We start from the raw sequence: 22,883 nt of genomic DNA, 5'->3' as shown, positions 1-22,883 counted from the left end.
CTATATTTTCTAATGAAAATAAGGAACGAGACGAGCTGGATGCTGATGGTAATTGATACGCCCTGCCCATTACAATTCAGCGTCGCTCAAGATTATTGAAAATCGACGTGATAAATATACCCACGACTTCACTGGTATATATATATACCTACAAAAATAATATTTCATTGTATCCTAAGACATGCTACACCGCGATATAGCCATGTTTTATATCTATCAAGGACACTACTGTTTTGAGACAAACATTTTCGCTACATATAAAAAATAACAAAAAAACAACCGACTTAAAAAACACTATTCCATAAAAAAAGATATAAATGCACTAAAAAGTATAAAAAATATTGCGTATTTTTATACAATCTAATTTATTAATCTAATTCTAGTAACGATTATTGTTATTTTGGTGTGGACCACACGGGAAGCACCAAATTTCAAATAAAAAAGGAATTATTAAAATCGGTTCACCCAGTCGAAAGTTCTGATGTAACAGACATAAAAAATAATATAACGACGAATTGAGAACCTCCTCCTTTTTTGAAGACGGTTAATAAATTTTTAACATTACATATTACTTCAAATCTCTTACACGTTGTAACTAATATTAGTTACCGAGTCCGAACATTTTTATATCTGTTGTGCATGATAATCTATGAAATTGATTTCTCTGATGTGTTGTGGCAAGCAACCCGTTACATTTATGTTAAGTCATGTAATACTCATACATCACCTCGTGTTTGTGTCATTCCAATTGTAAATTAATTTCATTCATTAGTATTGCCTTTACCATGTTTGTTTGTTTCTACAAGTTTTATAGCTTAATTAAAGGATGCAATATGATGCTTGAGAGCTGGACGGAACATTCCAGATAGTAAAGCTTATAATTGTAAACAATTTGTTATGTTTTAAAGTGATAACCCTCACTTCTGGGATTAATACACAAATATATAAAAATGAATTGCTTTTCGTTATACTCGCTAAAACTCGAGAAAGGCTGGACCGGACTGGAAGATTTGGCTAATTTTGGTTTCCAATTATTTGTGGAAGTCCAGAGAAGGTTTAAAAGGTGAGCTGCTAAATTAAATAAAAACAACACATTTGTTTTTCCTTTGATGTGTCCATACATAATTTCTATGAGAGAATTTATTAACGCACGGTTTGACAGTTCTGCTGTGAAACAATTTCATTACGACAGCAGGCTGCATATTATACGAAGTAATTTTTGATGTTATGATATATTATTGACGAATTCATATAAAAACATTATTTTATTTATTATATACAGAACAACGTCTGTCGGGTCAGCTAGTACACAAATAAAATTTGTAAACAAAATTTTACGAACGATGCGGGGAGCCAACCCCCGACCTCTAGCGTTCCGTGCGAGCACTCTTTCTAATTGATCCAACCGTTCGAGTGCGGTATCGTCGATAAAATCCTGTATGATTTCTTCAACTCTCATGCTGTGGCTTCATCTACAGGATCTACATTACAGTTTATAACATGCTCAACCATATACTGGTCTATATATATTAGAAATTTGTATGTTCATTAAAAAACATGGTGAACTTTTTAAACCAGCAAAGGACTATTCCATATTAGGATTAAGAGATCCAACTCGCCTTCTGATGCCATACTGTAGAACAGCGCTTCATCAAAATAACGCAAATGTTATGTGTATTAGGGTATTTAACCACCTTCCAAAGAATATTAGAGAGATGCCTAAAACATTAATGCATAAAAAATTAAAATTATGGCTAATAGATAAATGCTTTTATAGTTTAAAAGAATTCTTTAGCCAAAAATAATAGTATTCAAATGTAATTTTTGAGAGGTACCTACAAACTAATGTTTATTTTATATTATCTCATTGAATTAAAGCTATGTAATGTGTATTAAGAACGTATAAGTATAAATTAAATATGATATTCCAATATTGACAATCAAATATTTGTATGCCGATATATTGGCGAATTGTGCTGTGCACCATTTAATTGTTAACAACTATGTTACCACGATTCATACAAATAAATCATTTCATTTCATTTCATTTCATTTCATTTCATTTCACAATATTTGCATATTAGGAAAGTGACTTGAGATGTATGGCTCTTGTAAATCTAAACAATTTTCTTATGATTTAAAGTGATAACCCTCATTTCCGGGATTAATACACAATTAAAATTTGAAAACAAAATTTTATGAACGATGCGGGACTCGAACCCCCGATCTCTCGTGTTCCGTGCGAGCACTCTTTCGTATCGCCATAAAATATTGTATGCTTTGTTCAACTTTCAGGTTGTGGCTTCATCACTCTACAGGATCTACTTTACAGTGGATAACCTGCTCGATATAAGCTTATAATTGCGTGAATTATGTGATGACGTATATAACGGTTGGGTTATAAATGATTATTTTTGGAATAACATTCCAACAAATACCCAAGCCTTAGCGTTTTACCACTTACATTATAGTGAATTGTTTTCAGATGATTCGGTTAGATTTATAGCTGTTTGTTACGTCGTACTGTAAAATAATAGTTATTGTTGAATTTATCTGTATTGCTACGAATGGCGTAAACAACTTTATAGGATCGAATATTCACACGCAATCGTATGGCGCAATCTTGGAGGGATAGCGGGAAATTAAGTAATATTTTAATGAACTTTGGTCAGTCATGATCACTTGAGTAAGACGCGACTTATGCGGACACTAGCACTCTCTGGTTTTATAGTAACAATCAGCGGCAGGTACTACAAAAGCTACTGAAAATTTAAAGTGGAATAAATATAACTTGGTGATCAGCATTATGTATCGGAGTAGGTAAAAGCGTTCCACCATGCACTTTTTATTAGATTTGTCCAGGTATCTATAAGATTCTCAGGTATCGTACTATTTGTTTCAGAGGGAATATCATATAGGCATCCTTATGAACAACGGCTACGCTTTTTCAGAATGCAATCCCTGAGGTCCCATGTGACAATGACAGGAAAATTAACTGCATAGACATACAAAATAAAATATCTCTTTCAGTTCAAAATCCCAAGACAACTGATGACTATCATTTTTCATACCCCCTACTGAAGAAATAATATTGGGTTTAACTCTCTTCTTGTTGGCAGGTAGGTAGCACTAAATTACATCTAGACATATTTTATGAATCAGAAAATAGTTTAAAAACAAGATATTGTCACCATTCATTTCTTAAGTGTTTGTTTTAAATGTCAACTCTAATATTTAAGATGCACTTTTACTCATTTTTATATTATTTCTTTAATACTTCTTTTAAAATAAAAATGGCTAATTTGTAGCTTTATTTATAACTTTATAAAAAACTTTTACTTTTGTTGTTCTCATAACCATTATTGTTACTTTGTTGTATGTTTTTGGTATTAAATTTTATTTATGAACCAAAGTGAGTGATCTTTTATAGTGTATATTCCTTTATAAAGTAAGACTTATTGATTATTAAAATATATAACATGATGTTGATGTTTACGTTGCGTATAAATAAATAAGAATTCGAGAGTTGAAATGTAAGCACCCTGTGTCAGAGAAAGAGTTCGATCTTTCTAACAATCGTTGATCCATCTTATTGTCTTACCTGATGATGAGTTTACACATTTATAAAAAGAAAATTATTTAATGTTAAAAGTTGAAATGTTAAAAGTTAATTTTAATATTTGTCTGCCATCTTGTGTCACAACAAAGTATGTTTACACAAAATTTACATACGCACATTCATCCATCGTCACTTTGTAAGCCGAAAACAAACTTATCTTTGTAACAATAAACTTGAGCCACAGTCTGTTTAATATTTACATCTCTCCTAATGGCTTGTAAACACTCATAAAATTTCATAAGCTTTCAAGGAAGTATTTTAAAATAATTCTATCAGCGAATACATTGTTAGACTGAGAGTATTTTTGCGATGCAAAATTTATCAGCATTTTATTACAATACCGTCATAAAGCGCTTCTTACAACATGTTATATTCTTAGAAATAAGATACATCGACTTTATATGTGCGATTGGCATTTAAAAGTAATGACGATTTTAAGGTTTGATCTATTCGAGGCAAAAGTAAGGATTTCAATGTAAAATGTCATTATATTTTATTAATGCCTACGAACTTTAAATATCTCGGTAATAGATATATTTAATTTTGCATGCGTCAACCTTAAGCTTATATAACGTGTTACAAAATACCCGTAAATAATATAATTAATTATCAAAGGCAAAAATTTTGTCACGCACCTATTTTACCTAATAATTGGTTACTACAATAGTTTTTCTATTTTTCATTCATAAATGTTTGCTACCTCAATACAAGGATGTCATTTTCCTCAAGTACTGGCTTCAAAAAATGTCAACTTGGAAAAAATGGTTATGTGAAGGACAGGATGTATTTCTCCGAATGCCCAAAGGTTGCCGAGATGGAATAGCGTGTTGGATCGGTTTTCGCATCAATAGCACCGACAATGGTGCAAAATGCCACACAAGCCATATCCCGACGAGCGAGGTTGTGTATTGAGCAAGGCGGAGCATACTTTGAGCTGTTTCTGTAAATTTGACGTTTATTATGAGAAAGTTAGTGTTCGTTTAGGTAGTTTCGTTAGGTTAGGTCTTTTAAAATTTTTGTCTTTACGCGAATTAGGTAGAAATGTAGATAGTAGTTTACTCTTTAATTTTACTGAAATAAGGTTTGCAAATCAGTGAAAATAGTAATATTTTTTTTAGTTTTTTGGGATAATATGTTATACAGCATTACTACGGTTCTTAAATATCGTGAATGGACTCGCTATAAGGCCCCATTTATGCTTCTTTCGGCTTTACTTTAGCTTTGAACACTCTGTAGGTAAATAATATATTAATTAACATTCTTAATTTTGAAAACAGAAAAAAATTAATGGTGTTTTGTGACTTATCATTGCAATGGTTTTGTTAAGCGTTTACGTTACGTTTTTAATTTTATTTAAATTTTTTAATATTTACTTTATTTTTTTAAGCTATAATATATCAGATATTTCTTTCAAGAAAATTGAAACAGCAGTTGGGATTGCAATCTCATGTAAAATTGCAACAAAAACATACATCGGTTTTATTGAAGGGCTACGAGTACCAGTATTTTCATCGTTGAACTTGAAATAGCTTTAGTAATTCCGCAATACTTTTTAATGTCAAATTTGTGTTAGTATAGATAAGGCTTTAAACTTGCTCGTAATAATTATGTTGGTGTAGTTAATTCATGTTGATTTAATACGGAATCGTTTCCAGTAACAGAGTTGACATAAAAAATGATTTGTTTATAATTAGAAAGTGTCTTAACTCGTTCCTTAAGAGGACTTAGCGGCCATCTTTCTACACAATCTTCTTGATTGTTGACCTTAGATCAAATTTATTTTCAAAGAAGATTAATATCTGTGTCTCTCTGCTTTGATATTTTTGTTATTGTAAATGCCAGAGTACTTAAAGTGATTAAAACGGCTTCATTCTATAGGCTGGTCAAAGCCCTACGATACAAATCCAACAACAATAAGCGAAAATAACACGATTCATATATTGTATTACAAACTAATTTGTTATGTATATTACAGCCATTGTATTATTTGATTAGCCGTTCAGTTTCTTGTATGTTCTTCTCACGAGCTTTACTTTTTTACGACCATACATTCGGTAATATAAAATAAATATTTGTAGTGACGATTCAAAAGCGCTTAGCTTAAGCCTATTTGAATAAAGTTTATTTGACTTTGAATCGAAATATAATATTATATGTCAGACACATAATTTTTCTTAATTCTTCCCATTCGATTTTTTCCATAATTTCGTAGCGATTGGTTAATCTCTGTAGGAGGAATTTGTCGAAAATTAAACCTTGATTTTTGAATATTTTACTAACGATTTTAAATCGCACCGATGGTTTTCTCGCTCACGTTAGCCAGTATATTGTTTTTGAAATTCTTAAATCTAATGAAAACTACTGAGAAAACTAAAGAAGCGTAATCGGTGTACAAACATAAAAAATATACCAATTAAATTGAGAACCTCCTCTTTGTTCTCCTCTTCCTCGAAGTCGGTTAAAGAAGACCTAAGCTCACGTGTCCTTTTAAGCAACATTCTATTTTCATATTTTCGTCATACCCAAATTCAAAAATACTGATTTTAAGATTTAAACTTTGTTTAGTTAACTAATTGTTCAGATTTCCTTTCACGAAAGAGCATGAATGAAAGTTAGTCCTATTATAAAAAAATAAGATAGTGTCTTCCTCTAACTGTATAGACATTACCAGCTATTTCTTATTTCCTGAACACTCAAAACCTTATAATTATATCAATATTTAGTATAGCAAGACAAAAGAGCATAAACGGCTCGCAAATATCACCAGACCTGCTCTTTTGAAATACATGGATTATAAGGGAACTTTCCATTCTTATATCAGCAAAAACGGGAACAAAATTATTTAAATTCAGGAACGGCTCTGCAAGTCTTATTAAATAACAAAATACGGGGCTTTGATGTAAATGCAGTTACGTACTCCTAGGTGCTCTATTGTATAATTTAACCCATTTCAATTAAATACGTCCAAATGCAATTAAATTCCTCGTACGATAAGCTGGTTGGTCCATATTTTAAGCTTATTAATATTTTTAATTATTAAATTGTATTCTATGTTTTTCTTCTCTTTGAAGTAGCGAAAATACGTAATAGTTTATCAAGGTGTGAGTATAGAGAAAAGAAAAGAAAGAAAAATGTATAATTGAGACGTTAAAGTACAGTATATCTAAATACAAAAGACTTAAAAATTAAACGTAAACAAAAGGAGAAGGTTGAGGAATATTATTTTCTATTTTCACAAAGTGGTCCCAACTCAGCATGTTTGCTGGTTTCCAACCAGGGCTGGTCTTCCGTTGGGCTATTTGGTGACGACGACATATAAAAAATAACTTATATATAAAATTCTCGTGTCACATTGTTAGTTCCCGTACTCTTCCGAAACGGCTTCACCGATTCTCATAAAATTTTGTGAGCATATTGAGTAGGTCTGAGAATCGCCAACATGTATTTTTCATCCCCCTAAATGTTAAGGGTGGTCCACACGATTTTTTTTTTAATTTTTTTGATTTTTTTTTAAATTTGTCTGATTATGAGTCGGCATTAAAAAATACATACAACTTCAAATTTTCACCCATCTACGATCAACAGTTACTTTTGTATCGCGATTTTAATATCGGCAATACAACGTTTGCTGGGTCAGCTAGTATAATATAAAATAATAGCTAATTATTGGTTGTAACCTAAGACTATTGAAAAGCAAAAAAAAAAGTGAATTAATCAAAAAATAAAGAGAACCTTACACGCAATTAACTTAATTATATTAAATACCGCAGTGTATCTCGGTCTGTGACAACGAGTGGTCTAATTTCGATTTTAGATTTAGTGCTGGTTTACTCTGTTAATTTTGATAAATGGCAAAAAAGTACTGACTGACAACTCTGTCAATCTGAGTTTGGACATTAAACTTTAAAGTAACTCCAACCTGAAATTCCTCAAAAACCTTGGTTCTCAAAATGTAGGATACATAATAAAGCAATAATCTCAACTATATGCCACTTACGCTTAAACCACGCCTGCACTCCACTGTTTTCCTAGCTAAACTTAGAATTAGAGATCATTCCCTATGTGATTGTGGCCTAGATGAGGGAAACATGGATCATTTGTTCTTCAGTTGTCCAGAAGTGCTTAGTAATACAAAGGTGACTATTAGGTTCTAGCTAAATAAAAAGAAGGAAATTTTTGTACAAAGATCCGTAACTGGAATCATCTAAAAATTTACTTATCAAATAAGCAAAAATATATCAGTGGCTAAAATAATAATTACTACCATAAGATTCAATTTTCCATCAAGTTATTAGTATATCTAGTAAACCAAGGGGACAACATAATAAAAAAAACGTTTTAGCCGCAGCTGTACTTTCGTGTAAGGCGTTTAGTATTTGATTTGAGTATTTTTGTTGCATCACTTTACATAATATTATAATTATTGAAATGATTTGTAAAAAGATGAAGCTGTTAATGTTGATTTAAAAGAGTGGCAATGTATTTATTGCCACTTCATCTGATTAGCTCAACCCTTTACGAAGTGGCGGTAAATTCAATAAGAAAAGTAATTTTTTGATATTCATAAGTGTCATTTCCGTGACCTACTATAAAGTGATTTTTATTTGATTTTATTTTAGTTAGTAATTTACGGTATGTATGGATTGATGTATTTACTATACTCAATAACTCTTGTGTTATAATTTACCTTTTTTGACTTACTCGTGTAAGACTTTTAGTTTTTGACGTTTGAGTATATTTGTTGCGTCACTTTGCATATATTGTAAGTGAAATGATTTGTAAATTGCATTAAAAATAAGACATTATAACACGTATCTGTTTTGAAAAGAGCACCCTTAGAGTTTCTTGCTCATTCTTCTCTGAGGAAATCTGCCTTCCGAATGAGCTGTATGAAAAAAATGACATATATCAAGTGTATGATTTACCTACGAAATAAAAATATTTTTGATTTAATTTGATTAACTTTTAAATTATAATGTTTTAAAATATTAAATCTCTTCAGCTTGCATCATAGACCAATTTCGTCGTTAATATACTTGTTGGCAACGATTTCTCAATAACATAACTAACACTAGGCTAGAATAGGGCCATCCCACTTCTCAGCTAATGATATGACTGCAGAGATAATTTCAACAGCCAAATTATCTATTTGTCTGTATTCTGACGCAAAGCTCACAAGGATTGCTTTAATACACAGATTGTTATTTACAAATTCAGCATTTCGAGTAAATGTATTGTATGAATTCACATGAAATTATTTTCGTCTACCTATTACGTAGTAATTCGAGGTAAAAGTGCTACAAGTAAACTATGCACATAGTATTAATATTTAAGGAGCAATGGAAAAGGAGGGTTTTAATAGGTTCAACTGTTTTATATTTTTATCCTCCTCCTCCTCGCGTCTTATGCCTCATTGCTGAGGGTCGTGATTTCTCTGAGGATCCAACCTTTTGACAATAGCTCGCTATCTGTGTCTGTCTATGGCTACGTCCGGTATCCATAGATGTGCGGATTTGATCAGACCATCTTATAGGGCTACGACCTCTAGGTCGTCGTCTGTCTACCTTCCCAGTAACCATCAGTTGTCCGAGGTTGTAGCCATCTTTTCTGGCAATATGTCCAAAGTACTCTAAGATTCTATAGAGGCAGTTATTAGGATGTGAGTCTGGTTTTTAACACCTGAGTGTGAAGGATATATTGGTTAGTGCGCAATGCTGTCCAATGTTTTTTAGTGTCCATGTCTCAGCCCCATAGCTGAAGATGGAAAAAAATTGATAACATTTTTAAAGGTACCGAATAACTTCAAACATAAAACTTACAAAAGTTATTACGGAATATAGGTACTAATTAACAAATTAAATTCAATTATTAATATAACCCTATGGTATAATTATTCTTTCCTACTAATATTATAAATTTGAATGTAAGTTTGTAATAGAAATTTAGTACAGAAATATGCTAGAGCTTGGAAAAGGACATAGGCTACTTTTTATTGCGAAAAAATATATGGAGGGGTTGGGATAGGGCATGGAAGTTTGTATAGAAGTTCGTCATCATAACACCATCATAAAACTTTGTGTTTAGGTATTTGATAAGAAGTAATTTATAAGTATTTGATCGAGCATTCTTAAAACTTTGACCTACATGGGGATGAAATAGGAGATTAAAGTTCACAGGAAAATACTATTAAAGAGACAGTCCACAATGACAGGGGATATCCGCTGTATCATAGAAGAGCGCCACTAGCAGAGGAAAGTGCAGATTGTATGTGTATTATTTGCAAAGTGTCAAAAAAAAAACTGCCCATAGTAACTATTCCACGCAGACAAAGTTGTGATTAAAAGCTAGTATTATTATTAAAATGTTTATTATTTTATATTGCAGCTTACTAATATTATCTCAATGTGGTTATTATTTTAAAAAAATAAAAGTTTTTAGTATGAAATAATTCAATGTTAGTTTTCTCGTGATATGAATACCGTGTGGTTCTAAAGCGTTAATAATTAAGTTAATACAAAGAGGCTGGTTTTATCAACATCAGATGCTGGTACACATGAGCCTCTTGTTTAGTTAGGTTCATTAGCTTAAAAACCTACCTACCTGATACCTCATTGGAGTAGAAATATGTAAAATATATAAGATAAGATAAGATCATTTATTTGTTTATCATTTATATCTTTAACTTCAGTGGTCATCAGGTGGCAAGTGCGTTTAGCAGAGAAAAAGCTACACGTGGCGGCTCTCTTATTCTTGTAAGTAAATTATTTAAATTCAAAGAACGAGAAGATATTGTGGGCCTCTCTGTTGAACGTACAATTGAATTAGCCTGTGCAGAGCTCAAGTGCGCCATTATTGTTAGTAAATACAAACCCCAAGATGTTAAAGTCAAGTTCTCCATTCCTTGCCCGCATGCTGTGGCGTACAAATAGTAATTAATAACAAGTCAAACAAATATATTTATACACAATGACAGTTAATTGATGTACATATCAATAATTGAATATTTTGAAATAACATATAACAAGTGAAATTGGTAAAAAGAAATTAAATTAAGTAATATGATATTTAAAAAATGTTAATTGAGTGTTGTATCTGAAAAGAAGTCTTTTATGGAATAGTACGATTTTGTCACTAGCACATTAAATAGTTTCTTTTTAAAACACGTCAACTTAAGTTCTATCGAATAATATGTTGTATCGCTTCGTTTACCTGACAATCTGAGCATTGGAATCAATTTTTTTCGCAATTATGAAATGAAAATAAGTTAGAAGCTATAATAAATATAATAAAGCTGTCTCTAATGAAAATTCTGTAAAATGATCCAAATTCATCTTCGATTAGCCGGAACGAACAAATAAACAAAACTTAAAATATGGTTTTCTTATAAAAGTACAGTGGGTTCTGTATTTGTAAAAAAAAATTAACATTAATATTAAAAATTACTCCAAAACAATAGATAGATAGATAGTTAGACATACTTTTTAGTGCATATTATATACACTAAAACGCAATTATTTTCATACTTTTTAGCAAATTAAAGCCTTATTCTGAGCGGCACTTTACAAATATTTATTTGGTTTAATCAAAAATTACACAGTAAATAGTCATTTAAATCTCAGTCTTAGAATTATTTATAACATCATTAGTTATATTATAATAATATCAGAGACCAAGTTAATAAGCTAATACGGGTGTATTATCTTTTAAATTTTTCATGTTTACCGTCTGGACTTACATTGAAAAATTGTTTTCCCTTGTTCTTATGACTAATTAAAACGAAGCCTTATAACAATGTTTTGTTTCAGAGTGAAAGCAAATATAACTAAGTGTATTATATTTATCCAGCTTTATATTTCTTTTTTATTATAAAACGTTAATCTATTAATAACTGGACGAGTGTCCTCGATAATGTGAAGTGCTTTGAACGTACGCAGTAGGGTCATTATAAATATTAAAGGCTGCGTTGCTAGTGATATGAGTATATTTGGGCGAACAGAAGGCTGTGGACGTTATAATATAGAATTTATGAAACCCCAAAAATACTAGTAGCATCGTGTAACATTATGTATAAGTAATAAATTCAAATTCTAATATTTTTATTCAAAATAGGATTAAATTCATTTATTGAACCTCATAAACTATATATAACTATATAGCTTTAATACAAAGATGTGACATCTCAATAGCTTAGAAATTTCAGTAACTACAGCGTCCTTCACATCGATACAAAAAATAATACTTTATTTTTATTTATTTATTCATAAATATACAGTTTATTCTTAAAATAATACAAAGTCCTGTAAAACTGTTTACAGAGTTTGTCTACAGGATCGAGCGAGTCTCATAAAATAAATCTTAAAGCCTATTTTACAAATGTTACTGCAACAATAAATATTAATTCAATAGTTTTTTAAATTCGCCGCTAAGGAGTGTTTTTTCTCATTCTGACTTAGATCAATAGAAGAAGACAGAGTGAGAATTAGCAATGCTTAAGTTAGCAGACTATTATGAAGAAGGGGGAAAGACTTCTCTCTAAAGAATCTTGGCGCTCGTTGTTGCGGTTGAAATAGAGCCGTTTGCCCATTTTAAAATCACGTGCGAGCATTGAGTCCGAAAAGTTATCGCATGCAAATTATACTTGGCACTCGCAAATTTAGATAAAATTGCTAAAATAATAACAAAAATTAACACAAAACTGAATAATTGAGATTGACTCAGCTGACAGTTTAACAAATAAAATATAATTTAAGTTACAGAAGTTTATAAACGAATATGGAGTCGGAAATAATACATAAATCGTCGCATTTGTAATATAAAATAGTATGTGCAAGTTGTCGATTACCCTCTACAACTTGTCGCACGAGTTGCACGATTTTGACACATCGAGGTTCGACATATAGACATACGTACGTCGCATTATATTCATGAAGTATCCGTCAACAAGTCTCACGCTATACTCTAGACTAGCTTCCCTCCTCGTAGACAGACATGTCTCGTCTGAACCAGCTAGATTGGCGACACAAATCACTCGTAAGGCGACAAATTAAATCGGATGTCTCGCAAATTGGCAGCCATCTGCAAATTTACGATGCAATACTGTCGTACTTGTGCTAAACACTACAGGTATAAACCTTTTAATATAAATTAAACTGGATGGATTAAGAATCATTGTCATTGAAAAACTTGATCACGCCATCTAGAAGAGATTTCAATTCGTGAGGATGGTTTCTCTAATGATATTCGATCTTAAGTGTTAAAGTAAAACAGTAGAAATATCAATAAAAAAATATAATTTTCAAACTTTCGAAATACTTAAGATAGTTTATAATTATTAGTAATTACTTTTTAGTTCTAGTTTCTTGGTGGTATAAAATTTTAAACAATACCTCCCTTTTTGTATACGTTTAACATATTAGGTATAACATGTATCTTGCAATTATGAAAGGGTATATCACAAGTCTTAACACTTGTAAAGACTAAGATATTTACGTGCAAAGCAAAGCTACTCGATTTTTTTATGAAAGTGAAGGACCAACGTATACTAACTACTAGTCACCTAATTGTATGTGATATCCGTACTCTTTATCGCAAACAAAGAGTGTTTCCAACCTTAAAACATCGAATAAACAAACATGAACTTTAAGAACGAAAACACATCGGCGAGTCAACTATTCTGCCTACACTGCAACTACGCTTGCAACTGTCATAGATTAGTGCTGAAGCCTTTGAAAATGATAAAAAGTGAAAAAACAATAGTAGGATGAAACCTACTGGAATCGGAAGAGAATATAACAAAAAATAAAAGAAAAATAAATTACGGACGATCTGAGGTCGGGAAGTGGAAAAGGGAAAGGGCCCCTCCTTTTCCCCTTTTCCTTGTTTTAGAGTAAAAAACGGTTTATCTCGATTTCCGGTAAAACTGCAAGTCCTATGGAAAAAAGTTAAATGGCCATGGTGCTAGGTAATAAAAAGATCTACAAATTTTGTTTTTACACTTTTTTCACATAACCTCAAATTTTATGTGAAAAATTAAAAAAAAAAATCGATTATCTATAAATGTAAAAAGGATAATTGATTAATTGTAATTCATATTTTTGCTGCTACGAAATAATTTATTTTACCTTTCTTTTTGATTATTTTCTCTTCATCATACTTTTATTTTTTTTGGTTTCAAAAATCTGTAAATCGTTCTATACATTAGCGTTGTGTAGACCGATATTCAATCTGCATTTTCTACCGCATCTATCATGGAGTGTGTTTCGAAGAGCTATTGAATTAGAAACTAAAGATGCCAGATTCCAACACCTTACAACAAATATTCTTAGGGCGTTTTTCCTCTCATGCGGAATTTCATCTGCGTGCGGATCTAGTCCACGTGCGGACTACCTATTATTTTATAGATGTGTTTCCTATCAGGCGTGCTGCACGTGCGAGCAACGCGGATTGGTTGCGGGTGGGACATTGCCTTGCGTGTGGACAGAAGCTCCGCACTCGGATCGAAATCAGCGTGACAAGAAAACCATTGTACTTACCAAGGAACATTCTTTTAAGTGAAGCGAAATGAAATGAATTTTCTATAAGTCAGGTAACATTTTAGTGGCTCGTCTATACAAAAGCATAGGCTGCGAGATCATTTGCCTCACTCTTTTGTTCTTTTCGGTGCTTCTTTACCTGATCGGTGTATTTCATATCAATGTTTCATTATTAAAACAAAGTCAATGACGATGAAATGAGAGAGAAAAAAGTATTAATAGTCTATAAAAAAAATTACGTGCGCACATAGTACACAATGTAGGTTTCACTTCTGACATGTCATGTCATGCATTGTGCATAAACCTCTAAACTGCATATAAAGGCCTGGTACATGCTGCTAGGATGACACATCATTTCAACCGCTATGAAAGACATTACTATCCCCGCTACCATATTTATGTTCTCCTTGTGTCTATGTAGTAATACGTCATATGCATGACGTCATGATATATTAATGTATACTCCAAACTGTGTAATGCTTCCTATCTCGTTTTTTCTGTCTGTCTCTTTTTACTGTCATGCTTTTTCGTTTCATTGACTTTCAAATCACAACGACGCTGAAGACGTTTTGACTTCAATAAATTTAAATTTCGTTGATTGCTTACTTACTGATATTGTCACACTACACAGGAAATATTCAAATAAAAAAGTTTCATGCTACGAATACGAAGTTATATTTACTGCATGAAAATTTTAACTATATCAAGATTTTAATTTAAGAGTTTAGATAAAAAGTCCTCAAAGTAAAGTTTAAGGTTAAATTAAATTTTAAAATATTTATGGTCAAACAACTTCCTCTAAGAAACAAGTACTAATTACGTGCTTATATGTGATACTGCTTCAAGATCAATATTACGAATTCTACCCATGTAAGAAAGTTTCATCGGGGGCGCTTAGCTTTGAACCCTACTTACTTTACAACATATCTGGGTCCTCATTTTAATTAAATTCTTGGCTGTTTATTCACTACGGAGAATACTTGGACATATAGGCATCTGAATATAATAATTATTAAATAATAAATCATAAAATATTATAGCATGTAGATGATCATTGGCGTACGTCCCATATCAACATCTCTTCCATATTGGCATTCGGCATTTCACACGAATACACATCGGATTAAAACCACCAGTACATTCAAATAAAGCCTGTAAACTTTTGTAACGGGAGGCAATACTTTTCATTACTCTGATTTTTATGTAAAAGGCATCAAAGGCATTTATTTTCTCAAAATTGCTTTCTTTAGAATTCTTTTTGATGTAATTTCTTATATACTAGATTATTATAGCTAGAAAAACCTTAAGTGACTATTTATAAAACATTCACCAACAAGTGATACCATGCCAATTTGTTCGCCAACTCCAAAAAAAACATATCTTTATGGTCCGGTGTTAGTTGGCAATTTTTTCTACAAATACATTTCACAAATGTACATTTCGGCGAAGCTTCGAGTGTGACGTTCAAAGAAATAGCTTTCACTTAAATTAGGTTTATGTTGAGCGCCAGTATTGCAAATTGTATACACGCTGTTATCAAGGCTTTGCCTAAATTACTTTCAATGGTATAGCCTATTTGTTGATACCTTTATAATGCTTCTTGTCTTTCTGCGGGCAGTTTTATATCTGAAATAGAGGCACTATATTTAGCTACAGGATCATAAGCTCCCAATTGCCTATTAAAAGTTCATCAAAAATTTCCAAGCGGCGTTGTATACATCTATACAAAAACTTATTAAGACATTCATTCAAATTAGCACCTTATCTTGTGGTAGTACTGTGTAATGTCTATTGTATACGCTCATTAGAAGAAGAAAAACTTCACGCGCTAGGCAAACGTGAGCAGGAGACAAAATTGAGAGAAAGAGTTGGTTACAAAATTTTGTTGATCTTAAGGGGCACTTACCTGAAATACGACAATCCACTTTTTTTTAGTTTGGAAATGCGTCATTTTGGAACGTTTTTCACTGAACACTTTGTCATTGCGTGGCGTTGTATTCAAAGCGCAGTCGAAACACAACTGAACGAAAACTTTGCTTAATAGACGCGTTCGCACAGTTTTGCGTCAGACAATTTTCAGCAAAATTCTAAGCGGAGTTTGGTACGCTCTCATCGTGTTTGTCATAACTATTTAAATATTTTGCGGGTGATATGACTGTTTAACAATAAATTTCGAGATAGCAAGCGCTGAAAAACGTAAATAACAAAAGATTTTTTTTTCATGGAATTTATGGACAAAATGAATATAATATATTGTAGTGAAAATATAATCCAAGTCGTTACACGAAACGACTTACCCTCTTATTCATAATAGTCTGCTAACTTAAAGCACTGCTAATTCTCACTCTGTCTTCTTCTATTGACCTAAGTTAGAATGAGAAAAAACACTCCTTAGCGGCTGTTTAAAGTGAGCGGACCATTATTAATAAGGGGGTTAGGGCATAATGATAAGTTTGCACTTCGCACGTCAACCTGAGTTAAAAGTTGCAATATTATCGTGATTTTGTAATCTCAGTAAGCGCTATGTCGTTGATACCTCTCATAAGAACACGCTGCCTATGTTGATAAAAGTCAAACAGCTTAATTATTGTAAGGCCGCAGTTCGTTTACGTTACGCGCGCCGTTTCGTTATAATTATGATTTTTTTCTTTGCCAATTTTCAAATCAATGTCTGGTTCATAGACCACTGCAGTAGTATGAACATGAATATAACAAAAATGAAAGGAAAAATAAATTATGGGCTCTCTATGGTCGGGAAGTGGAAAAGAGTGGGGGGGTTTTAGGGTAAAAACTATTTTCGGCAAAACTACAAGACCTATGGAAAAAAGTTAAAAAGCAAAGTTGTGGGTAGTAAAAAGATCTTAAACTTTTGTATTTACACTTTTTTCACATAACCTCAAAATAAGAAAAATTAAAAAAAAATGTATTATGTATCTATTTATGCTATTTTCGTCTAATCTATACTCTATAATCTATTGGAATGACCCGTCACGCTATTTATATTTGTTCGGGTGATATCAGCTTTAGTCGTCTAGGGGGCACAAGTTTTCACTTCATCGGCAGTTCTTTTGGCTCCCTGTTTTATTAGAACAGAAGTAAAGTTCACTTTATGCTTTCACTCCCGCTGTATATATAATAAGAGTGGCACCACAGATCTATGTTGACTTCTATTGTGGGGAGATTCTTAAACTGTGGTAAAATCGACGTGTAATTCGCACCCTATGGCCCTTATATTAGTAAAGATTAGTTCGGCGAAGTCAAAATTCAATGGTTAAATAGTAAGGCTACGTTTATTTCATGGATGAGAACAAATCCACGATATATGCGATAGTAAACCTTGATATTTGAGGAAAAAAAATTAATACAACTCGATACTATGGCATTATTTATGAGGTCGTAATAAAGACATTTCTTTTGAATAGAAAATAAGTAGTATGGTGCATTAACGTCCTGTAAGAATTGTATGAAATTCTATAATTTTTGCTAACAACGCCATCTATCGACAGGCACGCTCAAAACTTCCTAAGAAGAGACGTCGAGTTCTGCCTGTAGAACAACCCCGACGTAAGCGTGATGCAGGTGCTTCGAACCGACGCGTGAATGCTTTGAAACAACATCCTGTCGTTTTGAAAGAGCTTCAAGCTGGAAATAAGTATGGTATGTAAGTTAGTTTTGTAAATTTTCAACAGATGGTGTTTGTTGCTAGCTACGAGAAGAACGTACACAAAATATTATAACAACAAAAAAAAAAATATTTTATTTAATTATGATTAATGTTCATTATTAAACATAATATAGATATTCTAACGAAGAACTAAGTGATAATCTACCTACTAAGGCACTATATGATTTCTTGTACCACTATTAAATTGCGTTAGTGATACTCATTTTTTTTTTATTACGCTAATCCAAATGTTTTGTTATTAATTATGTATAAAATAATTATTGTAAAATAGAATGTCATCATTCTAGTAAATTTTTGAGAATTAGAATATTCAATTCATTTTATGTATATTTACTTAAAAGGCACTGTATAATCACTCTGTAGGTCGTATTAAAATTTTCTTTTAACAAAATTCAGTAGAGACATCATTGTAAGTTCAATAAATTACAGGAAAGATATTTAAATAGAACTTTTACTTTTTTCATGACATTGAAAGTTTATTTTACTAATAATCTTAGTCTTTCTTAAAACTCTGTTTGCACAGCGATGGATACAACTCGTGTTATCTAGTGTTAAGTTGTAGACTTTTAAATACGTAATTTATTAATAATTTGTATCGCATATTTCAAGCATATTGCGTGGGAGCTTGTGATTTGATATTGTGAAAGCTCTAAATATCAAAAAAATATCAAGACGACTAGAATAGGTAAAAGATCTTATTTTTATCACAAAATTAATATATTCTAATTTTGTTTTTAGAGAAAATCCTATAAAGATTGTCGTGTTTTCCATCACATATAATATATAAAGTTATAAATTAATAATAAATTGTTAATAGGTGTCAACGGCATGAACATGATAAGTCTTGCACTTCAAGGACCATCTAATCTGCTTCGACCTCCTCAGACTGCACAGCCGTTACAGGCCAGAGCTCCAATAGGTATATTTTTATCTACACATTAAGTTATTATACTGATTAATCTGAGCAATTTAATCATCATTAATTTATATACGTAACATATATATAACGGATGGGGATGTCTTGAATTATTAGTTTTGTGGATATACAAAAGTGTTTCATAAACTTTCACGCAACTCGAAAAAAACGGAGAATACAGAATTCTGTTTTGACAGCATCAAAATCAAAATGACATCTGTCATTTTGATCACATACATACCCTTTGTCTATGTATGTTACTTTATTCCATTGAACAATTGCTAAATTAGTTGTAACCTCTAAAACAATAATTAAAATGAGGTTCATGGATCCAATAGTTTTTTTTTTAATTTTCAAAATCCGATACTCACTGTTACCACCACGTTTTGCAGTAATGTTTTTATTTTCTCACATGATGTTTTCTAATTAAAATAATTAATTTACTTACAAGGCAAAGTTTTGTTTTTTTGCTGAAGGATGTCTGAAGGACCTGGCTCATCTTATGTAACGATTGGCGACCAATCACCTTCTAGTGTATTTGATGTTATATGTATATTAAATATATTTAGTAGCAAACAACACTGTCAGTTCGTTACCATAGATAACTATGGTAACCATGACGTCCAAATATAAAACATATCAAACTTTTGAATTCAAAAAGTTTAAATTCTTTTAAAAAAAATAGTCGTTTTTGTTTTGTTATGCTAAAGAAGTACAACTTGTTAATTGAGCACACAAGTAACATATCATGATGTACATAATTGTATATCAAATACAATACGCGGTAGATGTAAAATGTAGTAATAGTTCTATTCCTAGTGGAACCCCAAGATAATATTTCTATTTAGAATACCCTAATGCATTAACTTTATTTCAGTGGAGAGTCCAATCATAAACACACAAAGTGGGGCGATCTCTTTAGCATCACTGCAGCCACCATTAATCACCGCACCACCTTTACAACCACGCCCTGCAACTACTGGAGCCCTTGACCTAATGCTACCTTTACAACCAAAATTATTACCTGGATACAACCTGCAGTCGTCATTCTTATCTAGCACCTTATCCACAGTACGCCCGCCAGACTTAGACAAAAAACTCGAATATAAACCCATTGTAGATGTTATTATAGAGAAATGTGATTCTAGTAACTCATTAAATGTAGATAATTGTAAAGAATTGTGTGAATTAGATAGAAATGAAATTATAGAGAAGAACGATAATGTTATTAACGATAATAATCCTACGAAATTCGAAATTAACTCCAATGTTGTTGATACTAAGACAGATTCACCTGTAATAAGAAACCCAAATGATAAAAGTTCTAATAATAACATGGAGTAAATATTATAATATTTCATTTTATTTCATTCTAGATTTAAATTTAATATAAAAAGAGAAATTGACCTAAAAAGAAATTAAAAATGAAATATTTTTTCTAGACCAAAGTATAGGACGTAGGGTTTTGTGTAAATTAGCGATATTATTATGTTCAAGTATATTTTGTAAATGAAAGACGTAACAGTGAAGTTATTGTAAAGTTTGTTAATAAGTGGAAATAAATTTAAACCAAATGAAGTGGCGGAAGATATAAGAAATGTATCACATAAAATAAATAAAAAAAATAGCATTGCTCAGCTGTGGTGAAATGTAACTATGTGTTATTAAATTATTAATCAAGTTGAATTTGGGTACAATAATAACAAAGTGGCATTTTAAGGCGTAGATATTTCATAAATAGAGCTAGATAATATAACGTATTTAACAATAAAGTAGAGTAATTGATAAAATTTCATCCTAAAACTATTTGGTATTATTAATAATTGTAAAGATAAATTAATCAAAAATAACAAGTCGATTTAAAATAATCTTGTTTGAAAAAGAGTTGTTAGACTCCGTTGTATCTAAAATAGGTCACAAGGGTGATCGTTACCGCGACACACTGTACTGATTGTACTGATAACAAAATATTTATATTTGCCTTAAGTGTTGATGATATTGTATTTTCGTTGAACAACTTGAGTATCCTATATGTAAATAAAATGATGGATTTAAACACGCGAAATCGATACTGAAATTTTGCAACAGGTTTTTGTATAAAACAATTTCACAAGTCGGGTTTTAAAACTAGCCTTACGCTTCATTGCATTTATAGTTCAAGATTTGAATTAAAAAGCATTTTATTTACGTTAAGATATAATTTCTAATATCAACTAATTTAAATTAATTCTTCAACTGATGATTATTGCTCATGATATATATATATATATATCGTTAAATATTTGAATATTATATTAATTTACATAGCTTACACTATGATTAATTCCCAAGCAAAATATTTTATGTTGAAGATTACGGAATTTCAACTTTATATAAAAATAATTAATATAAGATATTATTAAAACGAAAGTCTAACATCTCTATAGAAGCATTTATATTCTACCGCCAATATGGTGGGAAATATTCGTTATTTTAAAGCCATGCCAAATTTCAATGTTACATTTTAATCTTAATATTTTTTTTAATGTTATGAACTTATTATTCTTATCAAAAAAAAAAATTGCACTTTTGTTATTATAAAAGTGTGTTATTATAAAAGATTGTCATCAATAAATGATTAATGTGTATTTTTGTTTTATTGTAAAGACGTGCACATGTCATGGGAGTATTACCGATACTCATAGTCATAGTAGTCATTACATTACATTACCTACATGTTAAATAGTGATACATCAAAAATATATATCAGACTTTTTAAATTGCAATACCTTTTACTTACACAAGGCATACTTTCGAAATAAAAGTAATCAAAAAAAGTTTATATAATAGTTTGTATATAAAATAGTCTATAAAATAAAAATAATCCTTTTCGAATGACAATTTTAGCATTCAGCTTATTTTTGTATTTGGTTGCAATTTTTCTATAAAGCTAAGTTGCACAGCACATACTTATTATTAATCATGCCTCCTTCACCTGAAATATGTGCTAGGTGTATGAGTGTCTGGGAAGACTCGTACAAAGGTTATATTATTTCAACTGTGTTGAGAAATTGCCACCTTAGTGCAATTGAAGTCTGACAACAGCTTCTTCAGGCTCGATAGGATTACGTTAGGGACAGTACAATGAGATGATGACTTGCTGAAGCAAATCTTCAGATTCAGGGGCTTCAGCCCTTTGGTCTTCGAATAGCAAGAGAGAGCATCGAGTAGCAAGCCTGCGATAGGCAAGTGAAGACTAACAGTGAGATGAAGAAGTATAATAATAAGTTTATATTAGGACTTTTTAATGGTACACAAGTCTTAGTGTGTCGTGATCTCCATTTGAAAATCACCAGAACTGGATAAAATATTTCGTTCCCATCCTAAAACTTTTATTATTTAAAATCAATCTAAAGTCCAGTCAAAGAAATCAGTGATTCATAGCAATCCCTTTCAGCACACAATTTTCTTTTACATCTCAAAGAATTTAATTATTTCACCCCAAAATTTTGACGTGAAATCAATCTTATTCTCATTAAGTCAAATATTTACTTACAAAATGAACTTTTTGATAGTTCTTGTAAATCGTATTGAAAGAAACATTTTTTATTAATATTCTTCTTGAAAGTCGTTCACTTATTGTCTATTAGTAGCGATCATCTGGTACCTTGTTTATTATACTAGGAAAACAATGCTTAAGGGAAGACATATTAAGATTTACGAACCATACGTCACTCGAACGGTTCGCTCAGTTGGTAAGAGCGCTCGGGCGGTACCCGAGACGTCGCGTGTTCGTGTCCTGCATCATTCATAAATTTAGGTTATAAATTTAATTCGTATAATTAATAATTAACAAAATGAGTAATCTAAACAATTTCTTATCTTTTTAAAGCGATAACTCTCACTTTTGGAATTAATAAACGAATAAAATTGGAAAACTAAATATTATGAACGATGTCGGACCCGAACCCATCATGGCTCTCGATTTGCTATAAAATTCGTCTCATAGTTTCACTTCAAAAATTGAATTATTCCCAATAGTGATCACCTAAACCGTGATCACTTCGTTTGGCTGGTTATCACTGAAATAGCTTTATAATAGTTCATTAATTATTGCACTGATCGACAGGCCTTTATGAGATCTGATGAAAT

General features: G+C 31.4%; 1 protein-coding gene across 2 annotated transcripts in view; it reads left to right on the top strand.

Moving 5' to 3' along the window:
• Positions 1–21,379, top strand: part of LOC126973862 (potassium voltage-gated channel protein Shaw-like) — a 226,884-nt gene extending 205,505 nt beyond the window's left edge. Inside the window, exons 8-10 of one of the 2 annotated variants that reach the window (XM_050821212.1) lie at positions 17,658–17,808; positions 18,654–18,755; positions 19,630–21,379. In XM_050821212.1, coding sequence (XP_050677169.1) covers positions 17,658–17,808; positions 18,654–18,755; positions 19,630–20,096 — 720 coding nt within the window. In that variant the 3' untranslated portion in view covers positions 20,097–21,379. Of the gene's footprint in view, positions 1–10,307; positions 10,373–17,657; positions 17,809–18,653; positions 18,756–19,629 lie in introns of those variants that run through there. The other variant, XM_050821213.1, reaches the window with a different exon arrangement.
• The last annotated feature ends 1,504 nt before the right edge of the window (positions 21,380–22,883 follow it).

The sequence above is a fragment of the Leptidea sinapis genome, chromosome 30, assembly GCF_905404315.1.
Source record: "Leptidea sinapis chromosome 30, ilLepSina1.1, whole genome shotgun sequence".
Classification (NCBI taxonomy): domain Eukaryota; kingdom Metazoa; phylum Arthropoda; class Insecta; order Lepidoptera; family Pieridae; genus Leptidea; species Leptidea sinapis.
The sequence above is the reverse complement of the archived record's forward strand: the minus strand, read 5'-3'. Positions and strand labels throughout refer to the sequence as shown.